General features: G+C 45.2%; 1 protein-coding gene across 8 annotated transcripts in view; it reads left to right on the top strand.

Moving 5' to 3' along the window:
* The window catches only part of UBR5 (ubiquitin protein ligase E3 component n-recognin 5), a 1,080,924-nt gene that overhangs the window by 594,546 nt on the left and 466,233 nt on the right, over positions 1–20,145 (top strand). For all 8 annotated transcript variants that reach the window (XM_033933084.1, XM_033933089.1, XM_033933086.1 and 5 more), the window contains 3 exons: positions 4,370–4,467; positions 5,070–5,218; positions 15,935–16,026. In XM_033933084.1, the coding sequence (XP_033788975.1) occupies positions 4,370–4,467; positions 5,070–5,218; positions 15,935–16,026 (339 nt within the window). The remainder of the gene's footprint in view (positions 1–4,369; positions 4,468–5,069; positions 5,219–15,934; positions 16,027–20,145) is intronic.

A 20,145-nucleotide genomic window follows, 5' to 3' on the forward strand; every position in this document is an offset into this window, starting at 1 on the left:
TTCCATTTTGCTTACGGTTATCCAGTTGTGGCCATATTTTTCTGAGAAGCGCTTCACTTTTGGCCACCTCTGAGACAGCCTTTTCATACATGGAATCTAAATGTTGTGCTGAATAGTATTTTGAGTAAATTCATTTGGCTGGGTAAAAGTGCAAGAATTGCCTTAGTGTCATTACAAAAGCCAATTGTGGAGGGTGGGGTAAATTTTCCAAATTTTTATAGGTACCATCAATCCTATATCTTGCGCCAAGATATGTATTGGGTCCTCCCAGATCTCATGGATAAATTACCAGATTGGTTGTGGTTGGAATGGCAACTCATGTTTCCCATTAGGCTTCGTTATCTGCTCAGTATTAATATGCCTAGAATACAGAAAAACAATAGAATTTTAATGGACACTTGGAAAACTTTAAGATATGTTAATAATTTAACACCTCTGCCAATTCAAAAATCTACATATTAAAATATATGGCTAAACTCCAGGATACAAATAGGTGGATTTAAGATTGTCTGGAAGGATTGGATTAAAGCTGGTATATGAATTTTAAATGATGTTATATCTAATGGTAAACTGCTGGATTTTTCACAGTTTCAGCTTAAATTTGGTCTTGATAAAAAACAAAGCTATAAGTGGTTGCAACTGAAGCATGCTATTCAGGCAGGGTTCCCTGAATGGAAATCTCTTAATAATCAATTTAGTTTAGATTTCTTATGCTTTCAGGTAGACTTTCTGGGTCACCAGGCCGCACAGTGGTACAAATTATTATCTGGCTATATAAATAAGAAACCAAAGACTGGACATAGAGATATTTGGAGCATTGAGATTAAGCATCAGATTACTGCATCTCAGTGGCCACGTATTTGGTCCTGGAGGATGAAATGTACAATGTCTGTGTCTATGAGGCAAACATGGTTTTTCCTGTTGCATAGAGCACTCTGGACCCCTGTTCGTTTACAAAAATTGGATTGCTCTAAGTCTAATAGATGTTGGCATGTTCATCTCGAAGCTAGAACTTTAGATCATTTATTGTTTTATTGTCCATTCATCAAGGCATTTTGGCAGTCTATATGGGATCAAATAAATTGCTTGTTAGAGAATCACGTAGCATTGTCTTATGATACAATTTTATTTGGCATGTCTATGAGAGCTAAATGTCAAATATCTGCTAATAATAACAAGCTTTTGATGATATTGACAGAAGTTGCCATCCAACAAATAACATATAATTGGAAGGATTATAAAAGACTGAACTATTGTTTCTGGTGGAATTCAGTTTGTCAAGTGTATAAAATGGAAAGAGCGTTGGTAGTTCAAAAAGGGTATTACAGTGGTGCCTCGCATAACGGACGCCTCGCACAGCGAACGCTGCGCACAACGAACTTTGTGTCTTGATCCGTACAACGAACTTCGTTTCACACAACGAAGTCGCCCGAGCTGCATCCTTCCGCGCAGGCACTGCACTTAACTGCCCTCTCTCCGCCTGGTTCCCTCTTGCCCCCCCCGACTCCCCGACACGATCGGGGCAAGAGGGAGCTCAAGCCCTCTTGCCCCCCCCGACTCCCCGACACGATCGGGGCAAAAGGGAGCCCAAGCCCTCTTGCCCCGCCGATTCCCCGACACGATCGGGGCAAAAGGGAGCCCAAGCCCTCTTGCCCCGCCGATTCCCCGACACGATCGGGGCAAAAGGGAGCCCAAGCCCTCTTGCCCCGCCGATTCCCCCGACACGATCGGGGCAAGAGGGAGCTCAAGCCCTCTTGCCCCCCCGACTCCCCGACACGATCGGGGCAAGAGGGAGCTCAAGCCCTCTTGCCCCCCCCGACTCCCCGACACGATCGGGGCAAAAGGGAGCCCAAGCCCTCTTGCCCCGCCGATTCCCCGACACGATCGGGGCAAAAGGGAGCCCAAGCCCTCTTGCCCCGCCGATTCCCCGACACGATCGGGGCAAGAGGGAGCTCAAGCCCTCTTGCCCCCCCGACTCCCCGACACGATCGGGGCAAGAGGGAGCTCAAGCCCTCTTGCCCCCCCCGACTCCCCGACACGATCGGGGCAAAAGGGAGCCCAAGCCCTCTTGCCCCGCCGATTCCCCGACACGATCGGGGCAAAAGGGAGCCCAAGCCCTCTTGCCCCGCCGATTCCCCAACTCCCCGACAATATCGGGCCAGGAGGGAGCCCAAGTCCTCCTGGCCACGGCGACCCCCTAATCCCACCCTGCACTACATTACGGGCAGGAGGGATCCCAGGCCCTCCTGCCCTCGACGCAAACCCCCCCTCCCCCCAACGACCGCCCCCCCCCAAGAACCTCCGACCGCCCCCCCAGCCGACCCGCGACCCCCCTGGCCGACCCCCACGACACCCCCAACCCCCTTCCCCGTACCTTTCTGTAGTTGGCCGGACAGACGGGAGCCAAACCCGCCTGTCCGGCAGGCAGCCATCGACGGAATGAGGCCGGATTGGCCCATCCGTCCCAAAGCTCCGCCTACTGGTGGGGCCTAAGGCGCCTGGGCCAATCAGAATAGGCCCGGGAGCCTTAGGTCCCTCCTGGGGGCGGGGCCTGAGGCACATGGGCCCAACCCGACCATGTGCCTCAGGCCCTGCCCCCAGGAGGGACCTAAGGCTCCCGGGCCTATTCTGATTGGCCCAGGCGCCTTAGGCCCCACCAGTAGGCGGAGCTTTGGGACGGATGGGCCAATCCGGCCTCATTCCGTCGATGGCTGCCTGCCGGACAGGCGGGTTTGGCTCCCGTCTGTCCGGCCAACTACAGAAAGGTACGGGGAAGGGGGTTGGGGGTGTCGTGGGGGTCGGCCAGGGGGGTCGCGGGTCGGCTGGGGGGGCGGTCGGAGGTTCTTGGGGGGGCGGTCGTTGGGGGGAGGGGGGGTTTGCGTCGAGGGCAGGAGGGCCTGGGATCCCTCCTGCCCGTAATGTAGTGCAGGGTGGGGTTAGGGGGTCGCCGTGGCCAGGAGGACTTGGGCTCCCTCCTGGCCCGATATTGTCGGGGAGTTGGGGAATCGGCGGGGCAAGAGGGCTTGGGCTCCCTTTTGCCCCGATCGTGTCGGGGAGTCGGGGGGGCAAGAGGGCTTGAGCTCCCTTTTGCCCCGATCGTGTCGGGGAGTCGGGGGGGCAAGAGGGCTTGAGCTCCCTCTTGCCCCGATCGTGTCGGGGAGTCGGGGGGGCAAGAGGGCTTGAGCTCCCTCTTGCCCCGATCGTGTCGGGGAGTCGGGGGGGGCAAGAGGGCTTGAACTCCCTCTTGCCCCGATCGTGTCGGGGAGTCGGGGGGGCAAGAGGGCTTGAGCTCCCTCTTGCCCCGATCGTGTCGGGGGTGCCAGGGACTACACGGAGTCACCCACCGTACCACCCGATTCGGGTAAGCGCAGGTATCGGTGGGTGGCTTATTTGCGGGGGGGGTGCCTTATTTTACATTTTTTTCTAAAAAGGGGGGGCTGTCTTATTTGATGGCCCTGCCTTATCATCGGGGAAACACGGTAGAAAAAAAAAAAATGAACAGTTAAGTCCCAGTTTTTGCCGCTGAGACTCTGCCCTCTCACTGTAAAATTAGACTCTACTTAGTCTGTCTTTAAATTTAAAAAATGTGTGTTGTTTTAAAAAACAATTATGTTTTTAGATGTATCTAAATAAAAATAATAACCAAAAATTTATCTTTTTTTATGTCATCTTAGCATATTTTATGCTACAGAACGAATTATTTTGTTTTACATGTATTCTTATGGGAAAACGCGTTTCACACAACGAACGTTTCACATAACAAACTTGCTCCTGGAACGGATTAAGTTCGTTGTGTGAGGCACCACTGTATAATAAGTTTAAGGATGTGTGGGGGCCATTATTAAATTATTATAATGAATAATTTACATTTTTCCCAATTTTGATATACTTGTGATTTGGGGGTGGGGGTATTTGGATTTTTCACTAATAATATATATGAATGAAATAAGATATTATATTCATGTGGTATATTTTAGTTATATATGAATTTGGGTGGGGGTGGGTGATAAATCTTATTGTATATTATTGTAGAATTTCAAGTGATGCTATGTTCTAATTGTTGTTATTTGCTGTACACTTGATGTATATGGTAAAATGAATAAAAAGAAAAGAAGGCATTGAGCTTTATCAATTTCTCCAAATGTCTATACATATTGCAGTAATTTTAAAAGCAGTCTCGTTTTTCAGGTAGTGTAATCCATATCGGAAGCGTGGCACATAAGGAATGCATTAAGTCCAGTTCTGCTTAATTTTGCGCCTCTGCCATTCTGTGTGATATAGAAATGGAATACAGCTTAAAAACTGATGACTTGGGTATGTTGATAAATTGAATTTATGGACAGTCACATATTGTTTACTCCTCTTCAAGGGATGCCAGAGGAATGACGCCATTCATGTCTGCAGTCAGTGGAAGAGCTTATCCTGCTGCTATCACTATTCTGGAAACAGCACAAAAAATTGCAAAAGGTAAATATTATGTTGGAAAGCTCCAGTCTATGCTTTATTACTCTTAGAAATATTGACAGTAGTGCTTTAGAGAAAATAGGTAAATAAAATACTCAAATGATGGCAAAACACTAGAAATGGCACAATTTTAAGGTATTTTCAGTATTGTAACAAGCAATTATTAAAAATCAATTAGCAGGGAAAGAAAATCAGGTGAGGTCTTCTCTAATAATACTGAAAATGTTTTTATGGGAGGGTTTTTTTTTGTTTATCTTAAAACTAGGTAAGATGCTGTACAGAGATTTTAGGTCATATTATGACTTATATCCATGTAAGAACTTTGCATTGCTATTATAGATTTAATAGATAGATTAGTGTGGTTTTATATTTTTTTCTTAATCTGGCAGGTTACCGTATACTTTTTTTCAGCTGTCCAGATAGAATTGCAAACATACCATGTACTGTCTGCACCAAAAGATTCATACAAAAAGTTATCAAAGTTTTTTAAAAAAATAGTTCTGTAACTATAGTATTATGCAGAGTGTTTGTTAGTCTGCTTTAAGTTGTAATACATATTTTAAATACAGTTTCAAAAATAAATATTGAATATATGGATCTTCTAGCTGAGGCAACTTCAAGTGAGAAAGAGGAAGACGTGTTTATGGGAATGGTTTGCCCACCAGGCACAAACCCTGACGACTCCCCCCTTTATGTTCTGTGTTGTAATGATACTTGTAGCTTCACGTGGACTGGAGCAGAACATATTAATCAGGTAGGCAAAGCAGATATCTTGTATTTTGTATGGAATTCTGAAGTTATATCATCCAGTCTGAATGCTAGATGAACTGACATGCCTCATTCTCTCTTGTAGGGAAAATTAGCTTCTTTGGAGGAGCAAATGTTTGACTCTTCTATTCTGAAATGCAACAGTTTGCTTTGTGTAATGGATTTGTATTTTAGATTTAATTACCGTATTTTTCACACTATAAGATGCACCTGACCATAAGATGCACATAACATAACATTGTACTTACAGACCGCGTTACCAAAAAGTTCTATGTGGTTTACAAAAGATTATAAACATTAACCATAATCGTATATTTGAATGAGTCAGCTAGTCAGGTATTTGGAGAAAAGATAGGTTTTTAGCTATTTCTAAAATGTCTGTAAGAAACAGCTGTGAGCAACAATGATCAAAATTTTTTTTCATTTGACACTGCCTGAGATGCTAAAGAGTGATTTAGGAATTTCTTGCTTTTACAACCTTTTACAGAAGGGAAATTAAACAGAGCATGAGTTTTTCTACTGCATTTGTTACAGAAGGGAAATTAAACAGAGCATGAGTTTTTCTACTGCATTTGTGTGTAGCTATGGAAAAACTATTAAGCCAGATAAGTAGGGGCTGCACCTAGATTTAGAGGAGGAAACAAGAAAAAAACATTCTGAACCAAATCACACCTAGGTTTAGAGGAGGAAAACAAGAAAAAAAGCATTCTTAACCAAATTGTGTACTAATATGTTTAATAAAATATAGCAGACTCTGCACCCAACACCCTCACTCCTTGCCAGGCACTGCACCCTGTCCCCCATCCATACCAATCTCTGAACCCAGCCCCCTTCCCTCCCTGCTCTACCAGGCTCTGCACCCTGTCCCCTTCCCTCCCTGCCCTACCAGACTCTGTACCCTGTCCTCCCTGCCTGCCAGGCTCTATACCCTGTCCCACCGCCCTGCCCTGTCCCCTGTCCCCCTCTGGTGGTCTAGAGGTAGGCTGCGACAGGGTACAGGGCATAGGGCAGGTCTAGTGATAGGCTGAACAGTGGTAGGCAGCCCCCCCCCCCCGTAACTTTTTAAATTGTGGTGGTCCAGCGGTTTGTCAGCAGGAACAAGCTTTCCAGACTCCTGACCCTCCTCACTGGACAGCTGCCTCATCATATCTTGCGGCCAGCAACGCACAAGGCAGGAGCGAGATTTTTCACTCCAGCCTGGCCCCGCTCCGCTCCCTGAATGGCTTCCATCAGTTCTTGGTTAGAAATCATGTACAATGGGTATTTCCTTTTTTCCATGGGATTAAGAATTTGTATGTAAAACAGTAGAGGGTGTTGTCATAAGTCCTGTGTTAGTGGGAGAAGTGGGATTTGAGCTCGCTGCACTCAGCATCCTATTCAGGGTATTGGATAATGTCTCGGTGGAAATGGTTGATTGACTGGTTGGAGCTCAGAGCCCTTCAGCTGGCTGTAGTGTGCTTGCAAAAGACTCTGGAGTGCCAAGCAATCAGTCTTCTCCTACATTGCAACGGTAGTAACCTATGTCAACTGCCAGGGAGGTGTGAGGAAACAATTCTTCAGATCAGGAGGCCCACCTTCTCTTTCTGTGGGCAGTAGAGAATGACATGGGGACAAATTTGTTCTCGTCCCCGCAGGAACTCAATTTCTCCGTCCCATTCCTGCAAGTTTTGTTGCTGTCCCTGTCTCTGCCCCATTCCTGTAAGCTCTGCCTTAACCGCACAAGTCTCAAAGACTTATGATTTTAAAGTGTTTGAGGCTTGTGCTTGCAGGAATGGGGCAAGGACAGGAAAAATACTTGTGGGGATGGGACTGGAAAATGAGTTCCCATGGGGACGGGGGAAAATTTGTCCCTTGTCATTCTCTAGTGCAGTGGTTCTCAACCCTGTCCTGGAGGACCACCAGCCAGTCAGGTTTTCAGAATAGCCCTAATGAATATGCATGGTGCGGATTTGCATGCCTTCACCTCCATTATATGCAAATATCTCTCATGCATATTCATTAGGGCTATCCCAAAAACCCGACTGGCTGATGGTCCTCCAGGACAGGGTTGGGAACCACTGCACTAGTGGACAGTATGCCACCTCCAGGTGCTCTCAGCAGTGCATGTGGAAGGAGTTGTCATTGTTCAGGCCAACTTCCTCAGCAGACAGCCCTTGGATCAGGGCAAGTGGACGCTGGCTCCTGTGGCGTTCCGAGCCATTGTGCGGTGCTAGGGTCAATCCTGCTTTGACTTCATTGGCACCCGAACATGCAAGCAGCTTGATTCTTCAGTCAAATATCCAAGCTTGGAGGCGAGGGTTTCGACACTTTGGTGCAACTGTGGCCTCAGAAAATCCTCCTGTATGTCTTTCCTCCCTGGCCTATGCTAAGGCTTAGGAGTAAACTAAGGAAATACTATTTTTACAGAAAGGATGGTAGATGTGTGGCCCAGTCTCCTGAAAGAGGTTATGGAGACGGACTGTCTGAATTCAAGAAAGCGTGGGATAGGCACGTGGGATCTCTTAGAGAGAGGAAGAGATAATAGTTACTGCAGATGTGCAGACTGGAAGGGACATTTGACCTTTATCTGCCATCATGTTTCTATAATTCATTTGACGGATCATGGTCCATCCAGAGCATGTTATTCTGGTGACTCCAGACTGGCCTCGCAGGCCGTGGTATGCAGCTCTGCTGCATCTTCACTAGGATTGCAGCCTTCAATTGAGCATCCATCCTGGCCTACTTCAGGAGGGTCTGGTCTGCATGGAGGACCCAGGTCACTTTGCTCTTCTGGCATGGCTCTTGAACATGCAGCCTTAGACTGCAAGGGTTATTCTGCTGTGGTCCTTGGCTCTCTTCTCATGTCTAAGCAGTTGTCTACTGTATCTGCTTATGCTACAGCTTGGCTTTTCAGCATTAATGCACTCAAGCCTAAGCGGAGCCATATTTCTATCCACTTTTAGTGGTGCTGACTTTTTCCTGACTGGTCTTGCTCAAGGCCTCTCTGCGATGTCCAGGTGACTTGGTTTTCTTGTTTTCAAGCTCAGGTTCGTCCTTAGTGTTTGGTTTCTCGCCCTGACATTGCCAGATTTCTGAAAGAGGGTTCTTCGCCTTAGCCCACTGATTTATCTGCTGTTCCCTTTCTGGGACCTCACCCTGGTGCTGTCTAGTCTATCAACGACTTTCTTTGAGCCCCTTTGGGATGTTTCTCTCATAGATTTGTGGTTCAAGACATTTTTTTTCTGTTCGCTGTTCCATCAGCTAAGCGTGTCTATGGACTCCAGGCTCTTTCTTGCAGTGAACCATTCCTCCAAATCTTGGAGCCTGGGATTTCCTTGTGCATGGTTCCTTTCTTCCTGCTAAAGGTGGTTAAGGCTTTTCACATTAATCAGGAGTCTGTTTGCCTGTTTTTCAGCCTACTGGTTGAAAGACACAGGATTGTATTTTGAGGAACCTGGATATGCATGGAGGTCACAAATGAGTTCGTATTTCTGACCGTTTGTTTGTGCTGACTCATTCTGTCGAGTGGGGCATTCCCTCTTCTAAGGCCTCGATTTCTAGATGGATCTGTGAGGCCCTTTCAACAGCCTCCATGCTTTTTGGGTAAAACACTCTTTTTTCCATCAAGGCATATTCTTCTTGATGTGTAGCTTCTTTGTGGACTGAAGCTAGTGTTGTCTCCCTTGAGGAGATTTGCATGGTGGCAATGTGGTCTTCTCTACACACGTTTTCCGTTATCTTGTTTATGATATTGATTGTATCATATTTCATCCCACTCGGCCCAGCTAGTAGGTACTATTTTTCTGTTTTCTTTGCAGTGTGAAAAATAAAGTTTTCCATGATTTTAAAATCATGTCACTCCCCTACCCAGACCTGAGTTTCGCCAAAACGGCTTCCTCAGGAGTAGTATACGTTGGAATTTGTGCTGGAGCGAACGGTTCAATGGCTTTGTCGGCATTCTCAGTACCGACAATTATATCATAAACAAGATAAGTGATTTTTTACTACTAAGTTATGTTTGAATCATTTTTATTAAACAGAATTTGCAGAACAACAGGCACAGCAATACGTTTTTCAAACATACCAGAAATACTAAGTTATAATAATAATAATAACAGCTTATATACCGCAATACCGTGAAGTTCTATGTGGTTTACAAAGATTAAGCAAAGGTACAAATTGATTGACTTTAAGAGGGGAGAAAGAAAAAGGGTTAAGTTATCATCGTTACCATTGATTTGTCATCAGTGTACAACAGAAAAATCACTATCAGGGACTTGGAATAAAAGTGTAATGATGATCCCAATTTGTCTCCCTAATGGCTTGCAACTGTAGGAAGTCTACTGACACTGAACACTTTTCACTGTTTTTTAATAATTTATTAGAAAGTTAATACAGAATATGCTATATATTTTTGAGTGAGCAGAACAATTATTTATAACCTTGATTGTTATGGGTGCTCTACTTCATGTTGGTTTGGTAGCCCTTGGCAGTTGGGTATTAACTGTAGGTGCAGCTAAAGAACTGAATGAAGAACAGAGGAGGCACAGAGAAAAATCTGAAGTGGATTCCTTCTGCAGATGGCACATAGCCATGGGGACACTACACACTTGTCTAGAATGTCTCTTCCTTAGCAACAGCAGCAGATGAATCCAGAGATCAATGGGATAGCACACATCTACCAGCAGGCGGAGATAGAGAAACTGATTAACAGGTGGTCGTATTGGCTGGCACTCCTCCTGTATCTCCAGTATGCTCTATCTCCCAGCAGGTGATGGTTGCTATTCGAATAGCTCCTGGATTCTGGCTGTGACTGGAACTTTATTTTCTCCTGTTGAGGTTTTCTCTTCAGTGAGCAGGCAGTGCTATTTCTCCTGTTGAGATTTTCTCTTCAGTGAGACAGGGTTGTCCGGCTGAATGGTGCCAGCTTTAGGGGTTACACCTGGGCCCCCCCAGGTCCCTGCATCACCCTCCCTCCATTGCTAGAGGGTCTGACTGGGCCTCAATTTTTTTTCTTTCCCCTCTCTGTTAAAAAAAAAAAAAAAAAAAAGAGGAGACCACATTGCTACATTCTGCTCTGTTAGTGCTGCACATCCAGCTCTAACTGGCTTCAACCGGCCCTAACAAAAAGCTTGTGAGTATGCATGTGTTTTTTACTGTTGTTTGAACTTCAGGTTCTGTTTGGGAGTCTTAGTACTGTGGGTTCGGTCAACATACATTTAAGGAATGGATATTTTATTGAGGCTAAGTTTTATGACGAGAAATCCGTTGAGGGAGCCAGGACTTTCCCGCCCTTTGCATGCACGCACTTGGTTTCCTTGTTGGTTACAGCACGGCAGTAGCGGTGCAATTTCATGCTCACACTTGTTCTCCTAGTTGGGTTTCAGTGCAGCAGTAGTAGTCCTGTTTATTCCGAGGCTCTCTTTCATTGGTGTTTGTCATGGCCATGAGCAGGTGCCGGTTTATAGCAGCGAGCATGAAATGGGACATGTTTTTTCCGGCGCTGTGGGAAACACTGCACCGTTCTTCTGGTTATTCCCCGAGTCTGATTTTTCTTTCTATGCAGGCTGCGGCAGGGTAAATTTGGCGGGGCTTGAATCTGACTATGTTTCTAGGAGCGTTGATGCAGCAGCCACGTGTCAGCGAGAATCAGGCGTGCGTTTGGGTCTCCGGCGATGGCGGGAGAGCTGCAGTGTTCCGGTAGTTTATTTACAACTGACTTTGGTCAGGGTATGCCGCGGCTTCTCGCCTTTCCGGTTCAGACAAGTTGTACGTGTTTCACCAGCTTTGAGACAAGCTTGGGCAGATTTATATGTCTATGTGTGTTCCTGCTGTATTCCCTTGAAGGAAGCTGCTAGTTTAATCGTTCTCTGTTGTTAGCACTCAAGGGGATTACCAGAGAGACTCTGACCTGTGCTAGGTCACCCGGTCTCGGTTTGTCTCCGGACTGGGTCGACATACGGCAACTCACGGCACAGTGAGGTCAGCAGTAAGATAGTGCCCTATATTTCACACGTGTATCTCATTGTCTCTCTTGGGGTTCCTGCAGATTGAGCCTTTGTCTGTTGGTAACTGTCCTTCTTATTTGGGCCTCTGTGCTGCGCTGCATATGTCTGGTAGTGGCATAGTATATATATGCCTAAAGGTAGTACTAACAGTTTCCAAGTTTGGGCTGTCTCTATGGGCATAATAACACTTCGCATCTTCCTGCGGCCAGGACTCTCTTTCTATATTTCTGAGAGGGCCTGGATTTCCATGCTTATCAAGCTGGTTTCTCCTGTCGCCATTTTCTCATGGCACATGATAAACGGATCCCCTGACCGGACAGGAAAGGATGTACAGCTCCTTCTAATCAGGAGCCAGTTACCTATTCTATCAAACCCCAGTTACCTATTCTATCAAACCCGCAGAGGAGCACGTGCTATGTGGCTGTTAGCCTCATCCCTGAAGCTCTCATTAGCAGTGTGAGCTTTGTCTGATACCTGTTAGGATGCTGTTGTTTTCCACGGTGCGGTAGATGCAGCATCTTGATTGCGTCTAGTACATATTCACTTTAAAGGACATACGTATTTCGCTCACGTTGCATGGAGTTAGTACTGTTTTCATGGTTCCAGTATACTCCTCTTTACATTGCGAAACTTGATTTTTTCCTAGGAGAATTTCTTTCTTCTTACAGATCCTACAGCTCTTATCCTGCCATTCCCTGACCTTCTGTACTTCATTCTAAGGGGATCTTGACTTCTTCCAATGACTCTTCAGACTTTCTCATGAGGGAGAAGATGCTATAATGTCAGGTCAGGGAGCTGTGCACATTTTTCAGGATGCTTGCAACTTTACATCCTCCTCAGGTTTCCGGTTCGTTCTTGGAGTCTGTGTTTTGCGTTTCCCTTTTAAGTGTTACTGGTCCTCAGGGCACTTCTTGTAGTTCTTCGGGAACTAAGGGACGTTGTTCCACTTACTGCATGGTGCCCAAGACGGGGGCATTGGGCAGGCTGGATCCCATTCTGCTGAATTAGTTTCTCAGGGTTAAACATTTCAGCAGAAAAACTGGGAGAATATTTACATTTTCACTATGGACTCCAAATCGGCACTAAGTTTGCTTGCCTCTGTTGGAGCAGCGCTTTCAGTTTTGGCACATGCCATTTCGCCTACCCAAAGCTTCACGAACATTTTAGAAAATGTGGGCAGTGGTAGCGTTTTGGCGCTACCAGGCGATTCACCTAATTTCTTCTTGACTGACTGCTTGATTCGGACATCTTCCAATCGGGCCATTTGACCGACACGAAAAGGGTGATTTCTTTGCCTCAGTTCTTTGGACGTGAATCTTCAAATTTGCACAGCGCTCTTTTCTCCTGTACTATTTATAGGTATATCGGGGAGATGTTTTTATTCATATAGGAGAGAACTGTGTTTCTTCCCAGAGACTAGGGTGATGAGTCACAGTCTCATGTTTGCATTCTTCTTCTGTCACCATGACCAAGAGTATGGGATTCTGTACAGGTTCTAGGATCCATGTTGCTGACTCCACTGGGAACTTCGGCTTGTTTTCCCATCATAACGCTACAGCTGTCGCTTTTGTTCAGATTGTTCCCGATATCTCAGGGCTCCAATTATTTGGTAGGCTCCTCAAGCATCGCTTTGTATGTTTTGGTGGCTCGGCGAGATTTCTCTTTTCAAAGGCATGCCTTGGTCTTTGCTGGACTAGCTCATGGCCACCAAACATCCCGGGCTGTCGGGTTGGGGGGTTTGGTGCCTTCCATCCTCAACTCCAGGAGTCTGGTCTTAAGAGGCGACTTAGTACTTGTTCATTCTTCTACTCTGGAGCGTGGTCAGTCTACCGTGTCTGGAGCTTCAGACTATTCTTCCGTAATGACGCTGAAGGTCTTTTCAGTCAGTATTATGATTGGGGTATTTCTCTACAGCCTGGGCAGTAGGTGATGTACTCAGTTGGCGGGTAATGTTGTGGTTCTACTTCAATGGGTGGACCCTCATCTTCCTCTTCTCATTTTATGGTTCAGGAAAAGAGTTTGGATAGACTTTCTCTCCGTGAAATCTGAGCATGGCCCATTTATTGTATGTTACAGTGTGTACGCTCTAGAAAGTGTAAATGCTAGTAATAGTGAAATCTTCTACATCCTGGATATTGAGAATTTTGGCTTAGGCATTCCAGCTCTTTTTATGGAAGTGAGATCTCTTGGAACTAGACCTCATGGCCTCGTCTCAAAATTTTGAACTTCCTAGCTTCTTCGGCGGTCATAGGGAGTGGAAGTCAGAGGGGGTAGCAGCGTGGCTTCTTTCTCGCCTCTGGTTTCTCTTTTTTTAGTGTTTTCCCCTGGCTGATGATGGCTTGGATTAGCCATCTCAAGCTCGCTTTCAGGGCACAGTATTTGTAGAATCTCTGGATTTGCTGCGCCATCCTTGCTATGTGGATCTATTGAGTCTTTTGACAGCCGAACTGTTGAGTTTCGTGGTATCTCTGGTTTTGATAACCTAGGGTCCGATCAACATGGATATTCGTACTACTTTGGTATTGCGACCTAGCTTTTGAAAAGTCATGGGTGATGGGTAAGGGTTCTGCGAAGCAGGTTGTTTCTTCTCTTATCCAGGGAATACAGACGTCTTCACCTGTGGCTTCTGCTTCCTTTTGGAGATTTTTCCTTTCTTGGGTACTTCTCAACATTTGCACCCTTCCAGAGTTCCTTTTTGGCACAGGTGTATTGCCAAGGGCTTAGCGTTCAATTCCCTTCAGCTTCAAGTGCCATCCTTAGCTTGTTACAAGGGCTAGGTATATTGCTCTTCGCTTACTTTTCAGCTTCATGTAGTTCAGTTCCTAAACAGAGTACGGTATATTCGTACACCTCTTAGAAAGCCCTGTCCGGAGTACAGTCTTAACGTACTTCTTTGCAGTTTACCGAAGGCTTCATTTCATCCTTGACTTTTGAGACTCTAAAGGGCTGTGCCGTTGAACATGGGGTTTCTTGTGACTATGGCTTCAGCTCGGTGATTTTCTGAGTTGCAGGCCTTGTTTGGCGGGGATTCCTATTTCTGATTTACAAAATCTGGGGTGTCAGTTCGGACGGTACCACAATTTCTTTCTAAGGAGGTGTCGTCCTTTTTTTTATGACACTCTCACTTTTCCTTCCTTCTTCCTGTGAGGAGAAATGGGGAGACGTGCTTTTATTCACTGCATTTTTAGAAAGTGTGTAGCGTTCTCCGCAAGCTAGATTTCTAACGATATTTGGTGGTTTAGATCACCTTTTTGTATTCTTCACGGGACGCCTCAAACGTATGGCGGCGTCCAAAGCCTCCATCGCTCGATGGGTCCAAGAGGACATTATTTCCGCTTGCTTGATGGCAGGGAAGCGGTTGACGAAAGAACTTCATGAGTATTCCGCCAGAGCGATAGCTACTGCTTGGACTCGGTCCAGAAGTTTTTTCCTTGGAGGAGTTTTGTCTCGCGGCAACTTGGTCTTCCGAGAGTGCTTTATCTCAGCATTACCGGTTGGATGTGGGGGCGCATGCGGTCGATGCATTTAGTGCTTCGGTTGTTGCGGAGGCGGCATTTACTTCCAACCCAGATGGAGGATTGCTTTGCTACATCCCATTGGTCTCTGGATTCATCTGCTGCTGTTGCTAAGGAAGGAAAAATTATGTTCTTACCTGTTAATTTTCTTTCCTTTAGACGCAGCAGATGAATCCAGAGCCCCACCCTTTCTGGATATTGTCTGTCGGTTTTTTCTTTTCCAACTTTCGAAGTTGGTTATTATTGATGGTTGTATTCTGTATTATTGCCTTTTGAGATTTGTTATGGGAAAGAAGTTTTTTACATGCTATGCCTATTGATGGTTATGGATGCTTGGGCAAGGAGCTATTCTGGAGATACAGGAGGAGTGCCAGCCAATAGGACCACCTGTTAATCAGTTTCTCTATCTCCGCCTGCTGGTAGATGTGTGCTATCCCATTGGTCTCTGGATTCATCTGCTGCGTCTAAAGGAAAGCAAATTAACAGGTAAGAACATAATTTTTCCATCTATCTACTGAAAAAAAGCTTACCATGTTAAGTACATAATTTCTTTTTGTTGTTACTTTTGGTGGCCATAACGTGCTGTTTTCTTGTACCTTTGACATCTCATGATTATCTATTTGCTGGGTAAAAAAATTTCTGAAATACTTACAATGCAGTTCTGTAAGCTGGTGCCAATCATGTTTGTTAAGTACTAATAATTAGCAATTATGTTGTAAGTGCTAGACACAATTATATAAATAGTGCATCTAAATCACTTAGTGCACAACTATCAGAGGCATGTACCTGTGGGCAATGCAAGGGCATATCACAAGCAACTTGTGCAACTTATAGGATTCTATCAATTGTGCACATTGCAAAATGCACTTAGGTGTTACTGCTTATGCCAGTCATTGACCTGTTGTAAATAGGCACACCTAACTTTTGGCATGCCAGTGCAGTTTTATGCTAGTGTTCCAAAATGGTTTAGGTTTACCGTTTTGTGGTGCCTAAACTAGGGACTAGTTTATAGAATTGTCACCTTAAATTCAAAATCAAATTTCCTTGGCAATGAGAACATCAAAATTCTCTTAGAAATATTAGTGCTAAAATAAAGCAGATTTGATTAGCATTTGACATTTTATAATGCTTAGAAATACTGTTACTGACCAGAACATACTTAATGTGTATTAAACACGGACTGAATTGTTATCTCTTCAGGACATTTTTGAGTGCCGCACATGTGGTTTGTTGGAATCTCTTTGCTGCTGCACAGAATGCGCGAGAGTGTGTCACAAAGGTCATGATTGCAAGTAAGTATGAAGTAACATAGTAAATGACAGCAGATAAAGACCTGAATGGACTATCCAGTCTTCCCATTAGTTACATGCATTAGAAATTTTTTTTTTCCCCCCAATTCTTTATTCATTTTATCATCTTACAACAAGTACACAATATTACATCATTAAAAATGTTTACACATCACTTGAATTTCTTACAAATGTCATCGTAAATATATAAATTAATCCCTCCCTACCCACCATTCCCTTAAATATTTCAATCAAAAATATCATATAAATATTATAAACTGTCCTTTTTCTTTGATATATTTCTGGGCCATATACCGTAAAGTCTACCCGGTAGTGTCCTTAGGTTCCAATTACTGGAGTTGCTGTCTCATCATTTGTGGATACTTAGCATAAAGTCTGCCCAGCAATGTCTTCATGTTTCAAGTTATTGGAGTTCCCCTTAATGCTCCCTCTAGCCCATCCTATACCGAATTGCCATTTCCAGTGCAATAGGTCAGTGTTTTTCAACCGCCAATCCATGGATCAGTGCCAGTCTGCAGAAATTTCCTGCTGGTCCGCAGCCGGAATGTGCCTTGGGCCTGAGGAGATCAGTGTACAAAGCTGCAGGTGGTGGTGGCGGCTCCTACACCTGAACCAGCAGCCTTCTCTCTGACGTCGCAATGTCAGAGGAAAAGCTTCTGGATGATGCGCGGGACGCCACCGTACGTGGTTTTGTGCACTGATCTCCTCAGGCCTAAGGCACGTTCCGGCCGCAGACTGGCAGTGAGGAAGAGGGAGCCATCTGCAGGCAGTGAGGAAGAGGGAGCCATCCGCAGGCAGTGAGGAAGAGGGAGCTGGCCGCAGGCAGCATAAAATGGCCACGTGGGAGCGCTGATATGTTTCTTCAGAGAGGGGAGGAAGACAAGAGAGACAACTGGCTTTCTCAAGGCATTGTTTGCAAACAAGAGAGGGCAGGACACCCAGCCTCACCAAACTGCCGTGATGAAGAGATGGCACATGGAGGGAGGGAGACAACAAAGGTAGGGGGAATGATTGTATTTTAAATTTAGTGATTGAATTGTGTCGATTTTGAGAATTTTCATCTGCTGTCTATATTTTGCACTGTTCAGGAAGAAATGTATTTGTTTCTTTTTTTCTGGGGTTGTATTGCATGCAGAATCTTGAATCTTAGGGTTTCGTTTGAATATATTAGTAATTTTAGTTTGTGGTCCTGTATTTGCATAGGGGTAATCTGTTCTGGTAGGAATGAATGTTGAGAAGCATACAATGTACTTTGTGTAGTTTAATTTTGTGGTTAACCATTATGTGTTGTTAATAAGTTTATATTGTGTGTATATATGAAAAATGAATGGAAAAATAGTGTTACAATTAGTACTATTATGGGGGCGGGGTCTGGGGCGGAGATGGTCGGGGTCTGGCCCACGAATTAGCCCAGTGCTCTTCAACCGCTGGTCTACAAAATAATTCTTTTATTTCCGCCTTTCCACCGGTCCATAGGTGTAAAAAGTTTGAAGAACACTGCAATAGGAGAGACATTCTAGATAGATGGGTTGTGTTCCCATGGCTTCGTGCCATCTGCAGAAGGAATCCACTCTGTATTTTTTTCTCTGTGCCTCTAGTATACTTCAGTGGGCTCCTTAACTCCACCTACAGTTTTTTTTTCCTTCTGCACACGTGCCAGCAGGAGTGTGTTTGTTCTGCTTTCCCCATGTTTTGTCATCCCGTTTTCAGGGTTTCTTGTGCTCAGAGTGTTTATTCAGCTCTGCCTGCATTGAGAGCACACAGACTTTGGTCTGCAGCTGATAGGCCAATCTCTGGTGGTACCTGTCAGCCAGCCTGCATTTATTTCACAGGAGCTCGGGGCCATCCCTATCTTTCTCCTGCTGAACAAAGATTGAGCACAGTCTGGGCATCTGTAGGAGACTTGGCGATGTCTCGTAGGGTGCCAGCAGCATCTTCTCATCTCTGCTTGTCTCTGAGCGCATCCGTCGGTCCGGATGGGTTGAGATGCAGTCAGGCATGGGGTCTGACTGGTAGTCTGAAAATCAGCGTCAAAGAGGCATTCCCAGCATGAGGCAGTGATTCTCTGATTCCAGCTACTGTTAAAGATGAGGCATGCTGCAGCACATTAGCAGCACAGTGAGTAAAAGCTGTCAGTCTGTGAGGTGAATCAGGGGAGGTTTACAGATCAATGTTATGAGGGTTTCTGCATGTCCCCCTGTGTTCCCTCGCCTGAAAAATCTAAAATCACCATTTTTTTCACTTTGTTTAATGTGAAAATTTCTTGATTTTGGCGTGAATTTCTTAGCGTTGGCCATCCTTAGATTTTTAGCAATCTTTTTTTCTAAAGCTTCTTGCTTCTCTTAAAAAACTGCAGTTTTTGCCTCAAAACTTGTTTGGATGAAGTCCTTGGGCTTTCCTAATGTAAATTCTTTCCAGGATTGCACAAATATAGCGACTCAAGAACATCCTGGTGCTGCATTGCGAAGCCAGGAGAGGCGGCGATGCGAAGCTTAGCCTCTCTCATGCTTAAGCAGGTGACAAAATACTCAAGCTAGCCCGGTGGGGTGGCCGCCTTTATTTTCAGGGCTTGGCATGGCTGCTAGTTCTGTGCGCCTGGATTTGGAGCCTCCGCAGCCTAAGAAACACAAAGTTAAGTCATTAAAGGATTACTACGCCTCAGGAGCCGGAAGCTTTCTCAGAATTTATGAAACATTTGTGGAATGAGTTTCAGAGCTGGTGTTCTTCTCTTGCACAGTTCCATTCCGCCTCCAATGCCTCTCTCAGTGGCATTGTTTTTACGGACACGTCCTCAGCTCAGTCAGCTGCTGTTCTTGCACCACCTGATTCTGATCTGGGAGATCCTTATGATGAGGACCAGCTTGCTTAAGATATACTGTTAAACCTTGGTACAGTGGTGCCTCGCATAACGAACGCCTCGCACAGCGAACGCTGCACACAACGAACTTCATGTCTTGATTCGTACAACGAACTTCGTTTCACACAACGAAGTCGCCCGAGCTGCGTTACCCACTGCGCTTAACTGCCCTCTCTCACAGCCCTTCGCCTGGCTCCCTGTGCAGTGGCGGACCGTCGGCTCGCCTCCTTTTATGGAGGGGCCCGGCGCCTACTGCTGATGCGTTGGGGGGGGGGCGGAGCTACTCTCGCCGCTTCCCCGATGCTAGAAAAAAAAAAAAAGAAAAGTTAAGTCCCAGTTTCTGCCCTCTCTCACTGTATACAGTTGTTCTTTTAAGATAAACTCAATATTTTTTATATACTGTACTGTATATCATGGCTTCTAAAAAAAGCAGGAAGGTGATTTCTGTTGAAATGAAACGGGAAATAATTAGAAGGAGTGAATGTGGGGTAAAACAGTGTGACCTCGTGACAGAGTTTGGCCTCAGCAAGACCACCATTTTCACCATTTTGACAAATAAGGATGCAATCAAATCAGCCAAAGTAGCCAAAGGAGTATCAAAACTATTTCATGAAAAACATAGGTCTTCAATCCACGAGGAAATGGAGAGGCTATTAGCAATTTGGATTAAGGACAGGCAGGTGAAAGGTGACGTAACAACCCAAGATATTATCTGTCACAAAGCCAAGAGAATTTATGACGATCTAAAGAAAAACGTCCCTGGAAGTAGCAGCAATCAAGCTAATGAAGAAGAATTCAAAGCCAGCAGGGGGTGGTTTTTTAGATTTAAGAAAAGGTGTGGAATCCACAGCGTTACTATGCATGGTGAGGCTGGCAGTGCTGACAAGAAAGAAGCAGAAAAGTTCTCTATAAACTTTCAAAAATGTATTAAGGATGAAGGATACTGCCCACAACAAGTGTTCAATGCCGATGAAACGGGTCTTTTCTGGAAAAGAATGCCGAGCAGAACCTTCATTACAAAAGAGAAGAAATTGCCAGGACACAAAGCCATGAAGGACAGACTTACCCTTATGTTTTCGTCTAATGCCAGCGGAGACCTCAAGATCAAACCTCTATTGGTTTATCACTCTGAAAATCCAAGAATTTTCAAGAAAAATAACGTTATTAAGTCCAAACTGCCCGTCCATTGGAAGTCCAATCAAAAAGCCTGGGTGACCCAAGTTATCTTCAACGAATGGATTCTG

The sequence above is a fragment of the Geotrypetes seraphini genome, chromosome 2 (assembly GCF_902459505.1).
Source record: "Geotrypetes seraphini chromosome 2, aGeoSer1.1, whole genome shotgun sequence".
Classification (NCBI taxonomy): domain Eukaryota; kingdom Metazoa; phylum Chordata; class Amphibia; order Gymnophiona; family Dermophiidae; genus Geotrypetes; species Geotrypetes seraphini.